At 37.0% G+C, this 19,170-nt stretch overlaps 1 protein-coding gene across 2 annotated transcripts in view; it reads left to right on the top strand.

Moving 5' to 3' along the window:
- The first annotated feature begins 9,991 nt into the window (after window positions 1-9,991).
- The window catches only part of CAPZA2 (capping actin protein of muscle Z-line alpha subunit 2), a 23,111-nt gene continuing 13,932 nt past the window's right edge, over window positions 9,992-19,170 (top strand). The window contains exons 1-6 of one of the 2 annotated variants that reach the window (XM_017733080.1): window positions 9,992-10,125; window positions 13,496-13,559; window positions 15,509-15,560; window positions 16,215-16,278; window positions 16,853-17,059; window positions 18,240-18,319. In XM_017733080.1, coding sequence (XP_017588569.1) covers window positions 10,024-10,125; window positions 13,496-13,559; window positions 15,509-15,560; window positions 16,215-16,278; window positions 16,853-17,059; window positions 18,240-18,319 — 569 coding nt within the window. In that variant the 5' untranslated portion in view covers window positions 9,992-10,023. Of the gene's footprint in view, window positions 10,126-10,816; window positions 10,955-13,495; window positions 13,560-15,508; window positions 15,561-16,214; window positions 16,279-16,852; window positions 17,060-18,239; window positions 18,320-19,170 lie in introns of those variants that run through there. The other variant, XM_008632735.2, reaches the window with a different exon arrangement.

Raw genomic sequence — 19,170 nt, 5'->3', positions numbered from 1 at the left:
TGAAGGGCTTTCCCTTCCCCCACCTCCGCTTCCCGTTCCCGAAGCGCCGTGCCCGTGCCAGCCGGCTGCTCCGTAGCACCAGGCCTGCCGTCCCCAGGCACCCCGGCAGGCTCCGGGAGGAGATGGGATACATGTGATTTACGAGAGGAAGGAGCTGTGGGGATGAGGAAGGCTGTTTTGCTTCCTGCTAAGAGACAGTAATTGGGGAAGTGTGAGGTCAAGGAGCAGAGGGACTGTGTTAGCGAGATGTAGATGTACTCTTTTTGTGGCAGTGTGAAACTCAATTTTAGGGCAGATTTTTCCAGAAAAGTCTCAAAAGGAGCAGCATGTTTTCTGAGACTCAGTTATCCCTGCTCCTTGTCATCCTCTGTGGGATCCAGCTTCACGGCAGCTGCCTGTTTCCAAGCTAGGGTGTGGTGTTCCGTGTACATGGTGCTGGTGCACTGCTCATGCCTTTATGTAATGCATGCTCTTGTTCACTTTACAATTTAAAAATTTTAATTTTCATGTCTGTGGAAGTTGTGAGATGACTCAAATGTGGAAGGCATCAATACATGATGTTTCAAACTTATTTGAAGTTAAAAGGATGTCTAAAATATCTAAGTAGTTACAGAAAGGCAGATTTTCTGTTTGACCATGTTTTATAACTAGAGATGCACTGATATGTCTAGGGGTGCATAGCACCAGGATCTTGCTATCTTCTTCCCAAGAGGTTTGAAGACTGTGCCCTCCTCTACTTAATTCACATTTCAATGCCACCTCTCTGTTGGTACAAGTAGTAATGTGATTCAGAAGTGCAAGTGGTAATTGTGTTTTTTCTAGCCCCGTATAGAAAATACAAGTAACGCTAATCAAGTACGTTGTTCCGGAGCATATGCTGAAAATACTTAACTGCGTGGTTAAGATTGGAAGGGATCCTTGGGCATCATTTTGTAGAGTCATCTAGAGCAGGCTGCCCAGGACTATGTGCAGATGGCTTTTGGAAATCTCTAGGAATGCAGACTCCACAACTTCCTGGTCAACCTGTGGCAGTGCTTGGTCACCCTTGCAGTAAAAAAGTGTTTCCTTGTGCCCAGATGACACCTCCTGTGTTTCATTTTATGCCCATTGCTTCTTGTCCTGTCAAATAATAAAAGACAAAATGACAATTTTATCTTGTCTCTGTATGAGCTTGGAAGCGCTGCCTGTGCTTTTGTGGCTGATGGAGTTAAGTTCTGAATTTTCTTCCACCCACTAATTTCAGGGTTTTTTTCTCCAAAAAGGAGTGCAGAGACTCATAGAGACTCTTCCTGCCTTGGTATAAGTGAATAGAATGAGCACTCATCCATTTTAAATTTAAATTGATTTCTCTATTAGTCCCATATAAAATTGATTGTCCTGTATGAGTAGAATTTTCCAAGCCTCAGAGTATATTTTATTGGCTAAGAAAGCAAAGATGAGGAACACTGCAAACTCATGGAAAAGCAGGCAATGTGCATGTAGATTTTGTGATACCTGAAGATTTTATTTCTGATGCATTAAGTTGTGCTGTCGTACAATAAAAATGTTATTTCGAGTATTCAGTTTTACTGAGCTTAAAAAAAAATCAGCTGGACAGCATTTGTCAAACACACCCTTCTCACTCATCCAGTTGGGGCTATAAATAAATGCAGGAGTAGATGCAAAGAGGCAAACATTGATTTTCATGAGAAACAAATCACATTGCTCCTTTATGTACTTTCCTCCCATCATACAGAACTGATAGTATTGAAGGCTGATGCAGATGATGGTGATGTAGTTTTGTAGATCATTTCAGCAGAGACATAACTAGAACCCTGAAACTCCTAAAATTCAAGGAGGAAAGAAGGTGAACTAAATAACAGAACTTGTTTGTCTCAGACTTCTAATAACGATGTATGAGCACAAATAAGTAGGAGATTGAGTGATATAATGATAGGACAAGTTCAGAAAGGTCTTTGATTCATATCTTACTTCATGTTTCATCAAAAGATTTAAGTGTTGCAACAGCAGTAAGCAGTTTCATATACCTTACTATTACTAGATTTAAGATGACTGTGTTTAGCTGTGGCATAATTCAAGTTTAATACTTGCAGTATTTAGCATAATTGAGAATATAGAAAGGGGTATAATTGGAATAATGGCAAACCAAATTGCTACAGTTCAGGTAAAGAATCTTTAAAACCCAGGAAGGAGAAGAGCCAGAGAGAGCATTATTTCAATATTCAAGATTGCATAAATGGTTTTGAACTCAATCTTGTTCTGTAGATTCACATTTTTGCAGAGATTCTTGAAGCCATGTTTTTCTTTCAATGATGATAGTGTGACAATAAATTTGAACAAGCTTTTAAAAAAAAATCTGAGGACTATTTGTAGCGAATAAGGTGTGTAAGATTTGTGTAGATCCAAAGATCTGAAGTTGAACCATTGCCAGTGGAAGTTACTGGTCTTAGCATCCAGGAACAGTGATTTTTCAGTGCTAAAGACTGCTTTTATGATCCACAGTGTTTTGTAGTTGCGTTATTCACATAGGTCACTGAAAATCCAGGAGCTTTTACGAATGTCGAATAACGTAAGTTTGTTTGTTTGTTTATTCAGTTTGTTTATTCAAAAATGGGGTGTGAGAGGTGGAAGTCTTGAACTCTCAAGCAACAATGTCATCACTTCTGCACCCTTCCTACAGATAATACATCATCACTTAGCAAGTTTTCAATGCAAAACCTGTTATGTATCCAGGATATTTGAAGCAGTTTTGTTAAACTCTAGTAACCATTTTTTCTGGTTCAATTTTATTCCAGTTTATCTAGAAATTGTTTTCTTACCTGTAGCTGCAACAAACTCATAAACATATATAAAAATATTTTAATAAGAGTGTTAGTGGGAATATTAAAGGTTCAATTTATCTATGTGAATATGGGCCATGATTGATGAAAGGTACTGATTTTACTATAAAAGTGGCATTTGCTAATGTAAATACTCATTTACAAACAATGGCACAAATGAAAAACAGCACTAAAACTATTTAAATCTTAAGACTAGTGTTCTCCAGTCCATTTTTGGTGACTTGAAGGGATGTGTTTATTGTAGGTTTGGTTGGGGTTTTTTCCTTTGTTTTTAATGTGAATCTACAAAGCACAGGAGTTAAATAGCTGTGTGTGACTTGAGAAAAAGCCTAAGAAAATCAGGATGCCTTCAGGAAGGAAAGGGTAACGCATGAAATTTTTAAATACTAAGTTATCTCTTGCATTCCTTAAAATACTGAACAAAATAAATGTGGTAATTGTCAAACATATTTTTTAAAAAAAGGAACTACACCTCTTTCAGTAAGCTTATGTCTCAGTAGTTTCACTTTTTCAGGAAGATGGGGTTTAAGTGTGATTAGAACGAAACCTCTCTTATGATGAGGAAGTAGTCCCATTTGTGAAAGTGAGCCTGGATAGCTTCCAGGTATTTCCTGCTACACTGGGTAACTTTGTAACTTCTTAGATTTGTAGATGTTGACACCTAATTTACCTAATAAAGTTGAACTAAACTCTGCAGTATAGTTTTGTCAGGTTAAGGAAAAGCCATTTCTTAAGTCAGTGCTTTGGAATGAAAAGTCTATGCCAATAAAATGCATCTCTCACCTGTAACATTGTCTTTAAAACATAATATGTTGACAGCAGATTGCACTTGCATGTACAAGCCCACCAATGTGGGAGGCTCAGGTACTTTTATCAGTGCAAATATAAACCTTTTTCTTGAAACTGCTTTGGAAGCATTAGCAGAATTTTTGACAGAAAAAATGTTACTTTTCTAATTTACATGTGTTAAATAATTCCTGCGCTCTACATTGTTCATTTTGAAAGGATTTAGAATTCTGACTTTCAGAATTGTGTCAAGTGAGACTTGGAGACTGTGGATGAGTAGGAGCTGCATTTGAATGACCTTTTCTGGGTATAATTGCACTGTAATCCATAAAGTAAACTTAAAGTCTTGTAAGTGTCCTTTGACAACATTTTGATGAAATTCTTTAATAAGAATGAGGAAGTTAGGAGTGCTTTTCAGACTGGCATGTAATTCTGAATATTGGAGGCCTTCCAAGATTTAAGATTTTCATGTCCATCTCAGGATATACATGAAAATGTCTGTGAAGATAGTGTGTTGTCTTGAGTTAGGTATTTTTTTTAATTATTAGTATTAAAAATGCATAAATACCACTGAGATTGAAGGACAGAATAGATACTTGAATCACTTTTTTGGGAAAGTGTTAAACACTGTCTGAAGAAGCGATCATATACTGTATGTGTAACTGCAAATAATAACTTGCTTTATTTCTGCTGTCATACTGGCTGGAAGAAATTTCTGAAGGTAACCTATGCTGCTTAGTCAAAATGGGCCAGCTTAGATAAGGTTGCTTAGGGACTTGCACTTTGAGTTTTGGGAATCTCCAAGGACAGAGACTGTACTGGCTCTCTGGGTGAGGTGTTGCAATGTTTGTCTAAGCCCATAGTCAGAAACTTCTCCTAATACATAATTGTCGCAACTTGTGTTCAATGCTGCTTGTCTTTCACTGTGTACCTCCATAGTAAGTTACTGTGCAAAGCAAATTGTTTGCCTTTCTGACAAGTTAAAAGTAATTAACTTGATGCTTGAAGGTGAATACAAATGAAAGCGGTTATTATAAATAAAAGATCAGTGATTTATTATTTCCTTAGTACTAGTTTGAAGAAATCAGGTACCCTTTGGGGATTATGACTTCTGCCGTGTTAGGGACTATTTATAATGCAGGCACCTCAGGACCATCAAAAGCCCCCTTCTTGCTGCCTTTGTACTGTCAAAACTTCTTGCAGAAGCTTGCTACCTAGGAAACCTCATAGTTTAAGTAGATATGGGAAACAAATTGAAGCAAAAATAGAGTAATAGAACAAGTTATTGGCAAATACAGTGATGAAACTGGAGACATTAATTTATGATATAATAGATATGGTTCTATTGCCTACCAATACAGTCTTCAACCTACACTTCTGCTGTGAAATTCTATTTTTGGTTGGTTTCAATTTTGGCAGTAAAAAAAAAGAATAGGAAGAGGGTTTTAGCTGCATTATTTAGCAAACCCTTGTATTTTTGACAGGCAACCCTGTATACTATTCACTTGCAGGTTCTGAAAGTGGGATGTAAAGGAGTTTGAAGTGCTCTTTGAGAAATGAAAGCAGGTTTTTGAGCATATGGCAATTACATTTTTAATCCATGAGTAAAAAAGCTTCTGAAATGTAAAATACTTCAAATGCTTTCTTAACTTGGCAGAAGGCATTAAAACTTTGAATTGGTAACTTTGAGAGAGAATTGTAAGACACTGGAATTGGGAGGGGGAGACGTAACAGTTAAGGTGGTACCTTATTCCATCATTTTTCATGGAGCAAGCTCTGGTATGTTCCTTTTCTCTCCCCACTGCTATTGAATGGGGACTTGATGTCCTTGAAGTATCTCATTATAACAAACGATCTTGGGGTAGGAGGAAGAATCACTTTAAAAACTTGGGCTTTGTAGTAGAAGAATACTTTGCAAATGTGAACCAAGTGCTTTTTAGCTTATGGTGGATACCACTGTGTAAAGACTGCTGAGAAATGGAGGCCTCATTGCTGCAACTGAGCATCATGTGTGTTGATGTCCCTGTAACAGGATGTCATGGGCTTTTATGTGGGAGATGACACTGTTGGTTTCTTTCTTTGTGAAGTCTTAGTTAGCTGTTTCTTATACCATTTACTTACCAAATAAAAGTTAATGGGGTTTTTTTTTCATTAAATGTAAACTTTTACTACTTTTTCAGGTTTTGGTGAATGACTTTTGCAAGGAAATAAATTTTTTATGCTGCTTATCTGTTGTCTATCTGATCCATAAGCTAAGTATGCAGTTGCTTGGCTGCTATTGTATATATTTTATATGTAACTATAAATAGTTGTATATAAATATATTCTTTATACAGTATATACATAAATAGCTGTATATAAATATCTATAATAAAAGGTATCCAGTTGTGTATAGTCAGGAGTAATGAAAGTAACTGCAAAATTACATGGGGGAGATTTATCTTCCCTAATTTTTTTTAAGGTTAGTCTTGTGTATTACCCAGGTAGCATCCATTGCTTTCATATTCCTTTTTGCTATCTGTGCCTGATACAATGACTTTCAGGAGTCCTGTTTTGAGTTTGGGTTTCTTTAATCCTTCTTAATATGATGTGGTGTGTAAAATGACTTTAAGATGGAGACTTTTATGATATTTAGATACTCTGCTGAAAGGCCCTACAGTGAAGCATCCACCACCTTTCAAAGTAGTTATTTTTGTGAAAATAAATCTCGTTATTCAAGTCAGGTTGTCAGGTAGAAAGAATGCAGCTAAATTACCACACGTGGAAGATTTTGCACCACTATTAAGTGCTGGTACTGTTACATACTCTTAAATATTTGTGTATTAAAAATAATTGAGGAAAACACATGTTCTCCAGATGTAATGCAGCTTTAGGCATTACTATTAAGGAAATGTCTGTTCAGTCAGAGCCATAGGTATGGAATGTGCCCCTCCTTTCCTGTGCCACAGAACCACATTTTTACAGGGTTTTCTTCCTTAGCTCTTCTAGAAGCAGAAGTGGATTGGATACTACAGTGCATTTTCAGTTGAGCTTAGTAGGAAAGCAGCTGCAACACTACTTTTATATTCATTCCCTCTCTGCTAGAGTCACTGCCTCTGTTCCATGTTCGTGTGAGATGACGCATGTTTGGGGATGCTGCTTCACTGTTAGAAGTTATACCTGTGGGTATAGTGAGGTTTCATGAGATGCTGTGAAGGCAGTTTGCTGCTGACATGGGGTAATCCCTTTCTCACATGTTTGTTCTCCATGCTTGTCCAGCTGTTTGAAGGCTTTTTTGCCTCACTAAACTGTCAGCAGCAAGAAGCAATATAATTATTTAAAGCTCTTTTTAAGGTAAATTGATTGCTATCTTCTTGCCACCTTCTAAAGCTATTCTTTAGCTAGATCAATTTGCTTGTTTGAATACTCACAGAAATAGATTAGCCCTGATGATTCAAATGAGTTTGTAAAAACACTGGTGTAACATCCTGGGAAGTATCTAACCTAAAGATTTAATGAGCAATTGGAGCCAGTCCTACCAAATGTCTAGCTATCCAAAGGAGAAGCCAGTTACATTTCCTTTAAACACTGAAGGGTTTAAAAACTCAAAAACTATGTTGATGTTTGGACAGAGCATCAGGCATTGTATCTTGCAAATATTTGAACCTTAGACTGTGCTCCTTGATATGTTATGCATGTCAATGCAAAATTTGAGTAGTGGATGTTGGAGCAGTTTTGCTTTGTAAGGAGCAATAAAGCTGCATATTGAAAAATAATAGCACAGCTCAAGGTGAACTCAGGCCACAAGTTTTAATCAAACTCAGAACTAAACAAAACTAGGTAAGTCTTATGTCCAATGTCACTCCAGTGAGTACAAGCAGTATCCCTTTTAAGTGTGAATTACAGATCTTGAAAGAATTGAAACTTCCCTCATTTAAATCAGTCTGTGATAATATTTATGTAACTATTAACTTATTGTGAGAAAACCCTGTAGCTACCTGTAAACAGAGTTAAGGGGGTCAAGACAAAGCCATTTGTTTAGTTGCCTGCAGACAGGTAGCAAAGAGCTACATCAGAGGGCATGACTCTGAGAACAGAGCTCTCTAGACTCTACTTTTCCTGGAGCTCTCTTCTGGATGTGATATCTCATCATCTTTGTTTGCCAAGCACAGGTTTCTGTGAGTAGGAGATTTATTGTGTGTTATAAGATTGCAAGGGTACCCTCAGGAATCCAGAATGTAAATGCATGATATACAATGCTTTGAGCCTGCTGTAACACTGATAAAAGTGACTTCGGGAAGCTCTTTTTATTCCCCTGTGATTAGCAACAAAGTTGTCTTTCAGTGGAAATTATTGTGGGAATCTTTTGAATGCACTCCCTCTTCCCCGTCCCCCCAGCCCCCCAGTTTTAACGCAATTTGTTAGGTTAAAAGGGCTTTTAGTATCTATTTCACTATTTCATTTTTATTGCTGTGAAGCAGTGAACTTTAACCTGTTATGAGTGTAGAGGAAGGCTGGGTCTCCTTGCTGCAAAGAGTTCACAGCTGAATTTGAAATAAGTGATGTGTAGAAAAGAGTAAGGGTGAGTATGTGGCTTCACAGCATCTTGCTTATCAGCATGGTTTTCTGTGCAGCATGGACGTTGATTGAAGGAGTGAGCTGTCAGGGTGCCTAGCTACTGTGTTTCAGTTCAGTTAAAAGGGGGAAAAGAAAAATTAAAGAGGGAGAGTAGTAGTGGCTCTGTTAATTGTTAGGTGCACCTTAGCAGAGGAGGAGGAGCGAGCTGCCTTTGCAGAGCTGACAGTGGCACTGCGGAGCTCTGCAGTGGGAGCACGTATTCCTGACCATATATAGGCACATACAGCGCACAAGGTCAGGCTTCTCCAACCAGTGTCACTTCTCATGTGCCAGGAACAGGAAGAGTGATCTGGGGGTATTTGAAGTCGCTATGTATAACTTCTTAAAAATAAAATAAACTTCAGAATGTCTTAGGCTGGAAAAGATAGAGAAGTAGGATTTCTCTATGTACCTGATGGGTATCATGCATTGAGAAAAATTAAATTGTGAAATAAAGGCAGAAGTATGGAAAAAAGATAGATTTAGCATAACTGTCACCATTCTGTACGTTACTACATTGCTCTTTGCTTGTATTCTGAAAACTGCAAATATTGTTGTGACTGAGTGTAGGCATTTGTTGATAGACCAATTGTTTTAATCTCTAGCAGAATGAAGAATTGGGCATAATGCCTAATAACCTTGTTCATCACATACAACAAACCTGTCCTTTTCTCTTTTGCTAGGCTTCTCTGTCTGGATTTTTACCTTACTTACTGGATTTTTTACCTTTACTTTATAAAATCAAAAAACTTGTAGGTTTGTTAAACTTTTAACTGATGTGTTGGGTAGCATTTCACTTCACTTGAAGTGTGAAAGTAAATCTTGCTAGCTCTTACCTGCTGAGACCAGACTTCCATTTAAGCAAGACTGAGAGTGGTGTAAAAGTGAAAACTGGATAAAGAAAGTGGCTACAGTGGGGAATGCTTCCCTTCTCAGTGTTTCAGAATTCTTTTTTTATTTTTTTTTTAACTTGCTCTCAGCTTCTGTAGGATTTGTCCAAATTAATGCTCAAACCTGCACAAAGACGTGGTTCATAAAAACATATTTAAATGGGGTTTTTTGTGGGTCAAGAAATTTAATATAGTAAATGAATGGTTACTTACATAGGCTTGTGGTAAAAGCTGGTTTTTTGTAAACCACTGGTCATCACATGTTCTGGATTAGTGAAGTCTAAAGTTTATAGTTTCTTGCCACTCTGAAGACTTGAAGCTGAAAACTCTGTAAATCAAATCTACATCAATAAAACACTGTTTTAAACTTTAGGTAGTGTTTTGGGAGTAACTACAGAAATAAGTGGAGAAACTTCAGGTATTTTAGGTCTTTGAGTTTTCTAAAGGAAGACAACTGTAACAGTTTTTTGTTACTTGCTGATACATGTATAATTTTCTTGTACTGTGTGTAAAGGTACTGCTCTCTTGAATGGAAAAAGGTTTTGTTGTCTAGATTCTTTAGATATTATGATGTTTCTGTTTTGGCTTGCTCAAATCAATTTTTTAAAGTCTCAATGCATTGAATAATCAGCATTGGTTGCAACTGTAATGCAATGTTTGATTTGTCTTCTTAAAACTGTTTTCAGCAGATATAACTTTCTATCTCAGTTTGACTAAAGTGCAGTTTAGCTTTTTGCCTGTCATTTTGTATTACAAGCTATGTGCATTTTTAATTTATTTTTTTGTAGTTGCTCATAAACATAATATTTTATATGGACTATCCTTTTGTTTTAATTGTGCTTCCCCAAGTGATAGCTGAGCCAGAGGCTTTCTGCTGCCAAAAGGGGGAGATCTTCATCTCATAGAGGCTCATGGAAGTGCATTCATTTATCCTTCAGTATCAGTCTGGGTTTGAAAAACAGAAGCCTCCTTTAGAGCATTTATTTCTGGAAAAATTCTGTGGCAATAAATCTGTAAGTGCTTTTCAGTTCTAATGTGTTAAGACTACTGAATTTAATTCTTTTATATGGGCTTCCTGTATGTATGAATTGGGGAAATAACGGCTTTATCAGATACTCATCACAGAGAAGTTAATTCAGTTTAACTGCTGAAGGAAAGTGGATTCCTTTTAAATTGGCTTCACAAAGGCAGGTTAGCAAAATACAGAGTGTCTTAGCTGACATGCTCTCATCTTCTGAAAACATGTTAGGTTTTTTGCTTTTGTAAGCACGAATATACTTTATACTTGATGAGATATTCATTGCAAATTTGCAGGATTGTGTTTATCTGTTCTATAGAAAGTGTCATCTATGATGAATTTTCACACTAAAAAACTATCAGTGAGAAATTGAATTTACTAGTAAAATGTTTGTAAAAAGTAATGTCGAGGTTGGTCTGTCCTGAGGACATCTATTACTACTGAATGCTTTTGAATGGATATTACTTATAGTGTGGCTAATCTGACTGATAAGAATAGCTTTTACTGATAGTGGAAAAAAACAAGCAAAACCAGATTTACATTACCAAAACAGCTGAAAATGAGGTAGTTCAGTTTTAGTATAGACCTACTGCCTCACCTTACAGATGTACCAGTTTAAAGCATGTGGTCATTCAGAGTGCAGTTTGGGTACCCATGTTTTGCTTAATTTTGCTTTTACAGCTGCTGCCAGCCCAAAACAGATGGACCTGTTATATCACAGCTCCAAATGTCTCCAAGTCTTGTTTCTCTGCTTGTCCAGAGCTATCCTGGCCTTGGCAGGGTTAAGCAGGCCGGTTCACCTGAAGTCAAGGAACCAAGAAAAGGTGTTACTTCATTTTGAGCTGGAGTCAGCCTGGTGATAGTCATTCTGAAATCACGCAACTAAATACTTGCTCTTCAGGTCTGATCCCTGACCCTATTAATTGGTGTCATGGTTTAACCCCAGGCAGCCACCAAGCCCCATGCAGACACTCAGTCACTGCCCCACTAGTGGGGTTGGGGAGAAGGGTAAAAGTGGGAAAACTCATTGGTTGAGATAAAGACAGTTTAATAGGGAAAGTAAAAGGTGTGCATGCATGCAAAGCTGAACAGAGAATTAATTTACTGCTTCCCATGTTCAGCCATCTCCAGGAGAGCAGAGCCCTTTCACATGTAGTGGTGACTTGGGAGATCAAATGCCATCACTCCAAAATCTCCCCGCCCTGCTTCCTCCTTCTTCCCCCCACTCATGATTTGATATGGTCTGGAATATCCCTTGGTCAGTTGGGATCACCTGTCCCAGCTGTGTCTCCTCCCAACCTCCCATGCACCCCCAACTTCCTTGCCAGTGTGTCAGTATGAAAAGTAGAAAAGGCCTTGTCTCTGTGTAAGCCCTGCTCAGCAACAACAAAAACAGTTATTATCAACACTATGTTCAGCACAAATCCAAAACATAGTCTCCTACCAGCCGCTGTTAAGAAAATTAGTTCTGCCCCAACCAAAATCAGCACAATTGGTCATTTGATAAAATGTGCTGGTGATAGAACCTTGGAGCCTGTCTTGCCCCTTTTCTTCATGAGCACATTAATAATACCGTAGGTTAGCTTTATTTCACATTGTTTATATTACTTTAGCTTGAGCACTGAGCTGAGTACAGTGCCTTGTCTGCAGCAGGAGAGGTAGAGGAGTGTGCAGGTTGGTGGTTTGGATAATGTTGATAATGCAGATGAGTTTACATTCTTTTAATTCAAAGGGGACAATCCAGGTTGCTTTAATAAGTAGCCATAGAAGAAGGTGCTCTTGCTTCTCTGTGCCTCTTTTGAGAAGAGTGAACTCTGTGGCATTTATGTCAGTATAATGCAAATTCATGTTTACATGGAAAGATGAGATCTGATGGTAGGTATTTGAGGTAGCAGACAAAGGCTGTCTGCAATCCAGAATGCAACATTTAGGTTAGAAAGTTGGAAACTGACAACTTTTCCGTTTCCGTTATCCAGGTCTGAATGGCTGTGTGCTGTTAGTGATCTGAAAGCTGCCTGGGCTGGTCACATGGGATGTTATGAGGGTTGAACACTGTTAATGAGGCAGCTAAGAGCTCTCCCAGGACCGTTTAACTTGAACCACCTCTCCTGGAGACCCTGGTCTGAAATTTGGGCCCTGTCAAGAACCAGGGGCCCAAACACTGGCTGTATTGCTACCCTCAGTTGTAAAAGCTGTTTTCTTGTCAGTTCAAAAGCTGTAGCATGCTCAGACAGTTCTTTTGTAGTGTCCAATACAAAGAAATGTGTAAATGTAAAGCATTCTTTGGTTATTTTTAGATATTTGTTAATGGAATGTGTGCTTCTGAAACAAACCTTAATTTCAAACAGTGGTTCCAGACACTGAATCTCCCAGCCCTTTATTCCGTAGAAACATGATGGAAGGTGTTGGAAAGGGGAACTCCAGTTCAGGTAGTATCCTGTATTTGAATAGCAACATCATATCGAGGATGCAAGAGAGCTGTAAGTGTCTGCTGAACTTGGATAGGATAGGTGATAGGAACTTCTGCAAGATTAAGTTAGGGAACCGATATTTAGTTAGTTAGGCACGTGTGTCTGTAGCTGTGCAGTGAACTGGCTCAGGGACCTGGTCTGAAAAAAAAAGAGCAATGACTTTCCTGATTTTGCTCACTGTGCTGTTGTACCAGGGCTCGTGCAAGCAGAAAGAGAGAGGAAGTCAGGGCAGGTTTGCATACTTCTGGGCGAAATACTGGCTTATGCTGTGTTTTCTTTGCAAGAAGTTGTGGCTGAAGGCCATTAATTACTAATTAAGATCTCAAGGTCTTTTTAAGCTCTATCTGCTGCTACTGTGATACTAAGAGATCTTAGGTAGATGTGGTGAAATTACATGCTTTAGTGTCTATGCGGTGTTTTTAATCTGTCAATTATGTCTAACTGAACCTTTTGGAAGGTACAGAACCATATGATGTGTAGTAAAATTAGAAGAGAAACTTAGAAGATCAAATATATCTTCATCATGGATTTTGGCTCTTGGATTATGTATTGATTCCCAGGCATCCATGGACTGAAAGTTGAAATAGATTGTGAACATATTATTGATCTTACTTGTTATATACATCTTTTCGTGTTAGCCGGTAATAGAAAACATGAGTGACACAATTTCTCCATCTGCTTCCATCACATATACACTCTATTCTGTTTGAAGAGGTGGAACTTTATATTCTGTGTTTTTAATAAAGAGCAAGTAATTAAAATAATGTGAACAAATATGTGAAACAGTGGGAGTTGTACAATTTCATGTCTGGCTATTAAAACTACATAATGCATGACTGCTTTGAATAGGAATGAATGCAAGTATATACAACCACGATTGTTTTTGTATTTAAGGTGCGTATAGCAGCAAAATTCATAATTCATGCTCCTCCTGGGGAATTCAATGAGGTGTTCAATGGTGAGTATCTGTCTGCTCTGTCCTTTCATTTAAGGCATCTATATCCAAAATTGCATTGCTGATTATTCTCCTGAATTTCATGTAGCTTATATTATAGCAGCTCCCTTGCCGTAAGGGATGGTTTTGTATCTTGGCATGATAAGCTTTGCAGTCACAAGACAGCTTGAAGTTTAAATACAAAGCAAGGAAAGTACTACTTTTCTTTGTGATGTGAGAATGAGCTTTGTCTCTGTTTTCAATGAGTCATGAATTAACAGTTACAAGGGTTTCTGTTTAGAAGACACGTACTCTTGTTTTTTATCTTTGACAGACAATTACATTTTTCAACAAAAATTAAGCTGGCTAAAATTAAAATGGTCCTTTTTTTTTAAGAAGGAATATCATTACAAATACTTAACCTTGAATACACAAAAGACTACTGCCTAGTGCCAGTTGTGGAAAGAATATTAATCTTCTCCAAACATTTCTAACCTTTAAATTCTGGGCACATTCCATTTTACTGAGTGCATTGGTAAACTGAAAGGAAACTTAAAATAAGCTTCTTTCAACTACTGTTGTCTGAACTTTACCTAAGATGTTAATTTTTTTAAAAAATTGTTGTTCATCTGTCATCAAGATATTTGGGCATACATATCATATAAAAAGGCATGCTTTATAGTTGTGGCTTACAAATGGTTCTGAAGCTATTTAAGTAAAGAAGTAAATTTAGTATACTAAACCTGTAGTCAGTGTCAGACTAGAGAGAGCTTAAGGTTATTAAAGAATGTAATGCTTTTACGAGTACCTTGTTCTTAAACTGTGGCCAGCTGATTAATATTTAAAATTAATTAGTACTTCATTTTTGAAGTGAGCAGGTTATTAACTCAGCTTTCTGAAGATTATTAATATTTCTTAGAGTAGTACTGCTTATAAACATTATTGTTATGCTAATTCATAGTTGCAACTACCTGCTCAATAACAGAGTACAGTAATAGATTGAAATCACGTAACGAACATTTGCTCACAAACGCCTGACCAGTGTTCAGTGAGATTCAGGCTGCCTTCTTAAAAAGAGAGAGAAAGCTTTGGATTCCAAGTCTGTAAATTGTGGGTCTGTTTGGTTGGTTTTGTGTGGGGTTTTTTGAGTATGTGGGGTGTTTTTTCCTTTGGGCTATTGTGTTTTGGTGTGGGTGGGGGAGTTTGGTTTATTCCAGGAAGGTTTGCTTGTTTGTTTTTTAAAGAAAAAAATAACCTTAAATATATTCCAGATTTTTTTTTTCCACTTTAATGATAACTTAGGAATATTTAGAAGAGGTTTAATATGGTATAGCGAGACTAATGATTGGTTAGTTAATGAGCAGTGAATTAAATTGTTATTAAAACAGTGCCTAGTAAAGTCAATACATAAAGAAGACATTTGCTGCACAGTAAATATGAAGTAATTCTGAGGAGAGTATTGACTTTTTTCTATATTCATATGTTTCTTGTATCATGGTAGAAGAAATGCTGTTGTGATGTAAAATCCTCTGCCTAGTAAGTGTCATTAAGGAATGAGACTAAAAAGGGTAAGGCTTAAAAAATAGTAAGTATCAGTGTTACCAGAATACAATAACAATAATACAGTGTGAGGGAGTTGGTAATATACATTTTAAAGGAAACTTGGTAGAATTCTGTGCTGTTCTCATTCAGAGCTTCTCTAAAAACTAGATTGACAGATTCCTACAGCCTGTAGAATACAGCTTATATCTGTTCGCCAGATTGTCTTGGAAGAGATCCATTTCTATACTATTATTTTCATTTTGTTCAGTCAAAATTATAAAATATGAAGCAATAAATTTCCTACCTAGTAATCTCTGTGGGTATGGAGTGGTTTGGGTTTTTTGTTTTGTACAGTCTGTTGACATTTGTTATGTGACTGAAACAAGTTTCTGGGCAAACTGTACTTATATGTTGTAAATACCTCCTTTCAGATGTTCGGTTGCTGCTTAATAATGACAATCTTCTCAGGGAAGGAGCAGCCCAGTAAGTACCAGATGTCACATACTCAGTTGCATAAAAACAAATGTTTTTTCAGTAGGACTTGCATAATCAGTAAGCGGTTCATTGAAAAGATGGGTGCTTGGCAAGTAAAACCCTATTGTGTGTGTTGGGCATCTTTAATCAAGGTTAAATTCTTGGCAGAGGAGAGATCTGTATTGTCTAATGATTAGAGCAACTTCATTTTCTGTTTCACGGTAGATGTTACTTGAACATCTGTAAGATACTGCTTCCTTAGGCCCTACTTCTATATCAGAACATTATGCCTACTGTACTTTCATGCCAAAATTAGTTTCATCTGTAAGAGTGGAGATGTCTGGCTTAGTAGGTTGGATCCCTGTGGAATTTAAACTTTATCTGTTCTTCCAGTTTCTATGGGTTACTGTAAAGCTTATGTGTTTGTCTAGATCAGGGTACTTCTGAATGTAAATTTTTGTATAGGATTGGTTGGAACCTGTAATACAAGCACCGAGTGAACCAAAGTGATTCCAAGTTTTTTGGCATGCTAGGGTAAAGCATGGATAAAATTTTTTAATGCATCATTGCCCAGATTATTAGCTATTATTTCAATTTCTTAACTGCTACTAAGTAAAAAGATTGTGCCTGATGCAGGCTTTTGTTGGTTTTTTTCTCTTGTAGTGCATTTGCACAGTACAACTTGGACCAGTTTACTCCTGTAAAAATTGACGGTTACGACGAACAGGTATGAATATAATTAAATACTTGCAGTCTTCCTTAAACTGTTAAAGATGTTCTGGTATTGGAATAGTTGTTGGCAAGAAAATTAAAAGAAATGCGTCTTCCTTACCAAAACACAGAGATTGTGCCCCTTCAGTAGTACCAGTACCAGTCCCATAAGTTAATCACTTAGGGGTACCTAAAGAGCTTGAAATTTTAGTCTGCGATGTTGGCTGAATTCAGTGTTTTGTAGCTGTAAAAACAATTTGCTCCATCTTCAGTAGTAGAAGACAGGAATTTCTATCTTGCATTGTTTGCTGCAGTAAGAGGGTAAGATTCAAGATTTTTTTTTTTCTGAGGCAGTGTGTCATATTCACCTTCTTCTCTCTTGCTATATGCATATTTGTTTAAAATGTAAGCCTTTGTATGTGATTAAGCTCCCATTAAATGCAGGATATAATTAGATTTGGCATGGCATTTTTTTTGTTTTTATTGAATAGCAAATGTTATTAACTAATTTTATGATTAAATAAATTGTATATAATATAAATATATATTAAAATGAAATATAAATTTTAAACTTAAATTTTACAATACAGGTTTTGATAACAGAGCATGGTGATTTGGGAAATGGGAAATTTCTGGATCCCAAGAACAAGATTTCTTTTAAATTTGATCACTTAAGAAAGGAGGCTACTGATCCTAGACCCCATGAAGTTGAAAATGCCATAGAGTCCTGGAGAAATTCAGTTGAAACAGCAATGAAAGCATATGTGAAGGAACACTATCCAAATGGTGTCTGCACAGTAAGTGCTAAATTACATAACCACTGTACCACTATACATAGATACAAATTTTAAAAGGGAGCTATTTGTAAACCAGAAAGATAAGCAGTTTTGACTGTAAAGAATTTATTCCTGTCAGGTATTCATGAGAAATGAGGGAAAGCTTCAGAAATTTAATGTTTCAGCTATTGGATTATTAGTGGGTGGTTACTGCAGGTCATAGTGAAGATTTACTTCTGTATTTAAACATTTTTATTTAAATTTCTTAAAGCATTTAGACCTTTTGTGGACTACTGCAGGTTGATCCTGCTGATCCTGGCTATCTGGTTGGTTGCTTAGAAGGGGAGAAAAATTCCGTAAGACAGAAATGTCTGCCTTGGCTTGTTTTACTGACAAAACTGTCTTAGTAAAGCAAACTGGTTTTGCTCCATCATATCTCCTATATATCCAAGTATCGTATTCTTACCACCAGAATTGGTGGTTCTGATAGCTTCTTAAAATAAAACCTCTTAGTCTGGACTAAAATAGCATTTGCTTGCTGTTATGAGCCCTGTGACTATTTAAATCTCAGCAAACTGATCTATTGATAGCTGTTCTGTGCTTTATGTTGATGTGACAGAAAAATTAACTAGGGGAAAAAAAGTAAATCAGTTGCCAAGTTAACAGGTTGAATTGGATTCCCAGGCAGGCAGATGAGTTCCAGTTCCTGTAAAGGAAACCAGATTGGATGTTTGCTGAGATAATTTTTAGTAGTATTTGATTTGGGGGCATAAAGCAGAACAGAGGACTAAACCCACCCTTTGAGTCACCTTTTTGCTATTCTGTACAGGTTTAAATCGTCATATAGTTGGTAGAATAACTGGTGTTTGAAACCCAGCTGGTAATATATATATTGTCTCAGTAGTCACTGCTATAGGCTTAAAATTCCTGTAGTGGCAGAAAAATGAGTTCACAATATATAAAATTTAGTTAAGATGATTGACCTTCAAGTTTTTTAGTCTTAGATTTTTCTGCATTGTAATAAATACTTCAATGTTTCATGTACAGGAATATTATGTATAACCATAATGGTTCTAAAATGAAATTTTACAGTTTATATAACAACAGTAGAACCAGATATCTAAGCAGTTTGAGCAAGATCTACTGAAACTTTGACTCTTCTTTTTTTTGCTTCTTTCTTTTTTTTTTTTTCCTAATTAAGGTGTATGGTAAAACAATTGATGGACAGCAAACCATTATTGCATGCATAGAGAGCCATCAATTTCAAGCAAAGAATTTTTGGTAAGTTTTTGTATGGATCCACGGACAGTAAAATACAGCTAACTGAGTAAGTGCCATTACAGTGATAATCCTGAGTTCAGAGAAGAAGGTGGATGCATTTCTTGTATGGGACCTTTTTTCTCCCTCTACCCTACTCCCAAGTTTTTCTGCCAAAACTGCAGAAATCTCTTCCTTTGTGGTAAGTAGAATGGCAGACTGTGTGCCTGCATCTCCTTTGCAGAGCTTCGCAAAATTCCATATCACACATATGACATACGTGATCAATTTTCCTGTTTATCACACTGACACCAATACTCATGGCTGTATTCCCTAAAATGGTTGTTTTGGCTTGTTTTGCTTCCTTTGTGACTGATAGAATAAAACCCGTTCCTTCTAGTTTGAATTTCTCAGAGAAAGAAGGTGACCAAAAATCACTTTACAATGGGACTTAAGTGATTAATGTTGGGATAAGACAGATAAAGGTGATTTTGGATGAAATAAACTCTTACAAACTGCATGTAGTGGTTTGGTCCAAAATACTCATTACTGTTTACCTTCAGTGAGATAAGAATTAGGAGAAACGCAAAGCAGGCACGAAACTTGAAAGAATATAAAGAAGTTTATTAACAGACCTAAAAGAAGAAAAAAAAATTCATACCACACCTTCAGAACACTTCTCCTGCCCCCCACCTTTCTCCCTTCTCCCACTGACAATGTAAAAAGACAACCCTTGAGATGTTCAGTCTGTTTACTACTTCCATAATAACCTTGTTCAGTCCATTTAGGAAGAGGAGTCTCTCTTGCCCATGCTATGAAAACATTATCACAACGAGACAGCCACCCACTTCCAAATATTGTTCAGTCCATTTAGG

The sequence above is a fragment of the Corvus brachyrhynchos genome, unplaced genomic scaffold (genome assembly GCF_000691975.1).
Source record: "Corvus brachyrhynchos isolate BGI_N302 unplaced genomic scaffold, ASM69197v1 scaffold32, whole genome shotgun sequence".
Classification (NCBI taxonomy): domain Eukaryota; kingdom Metazoa; phylum Chordata; class Aves; order Passeriformes; family Corvidae; genus Corvus; species Corvus brachyrhynchos.
This window is presented reverse-complemented; position numbering and strand designations above follow the sequence as displayed.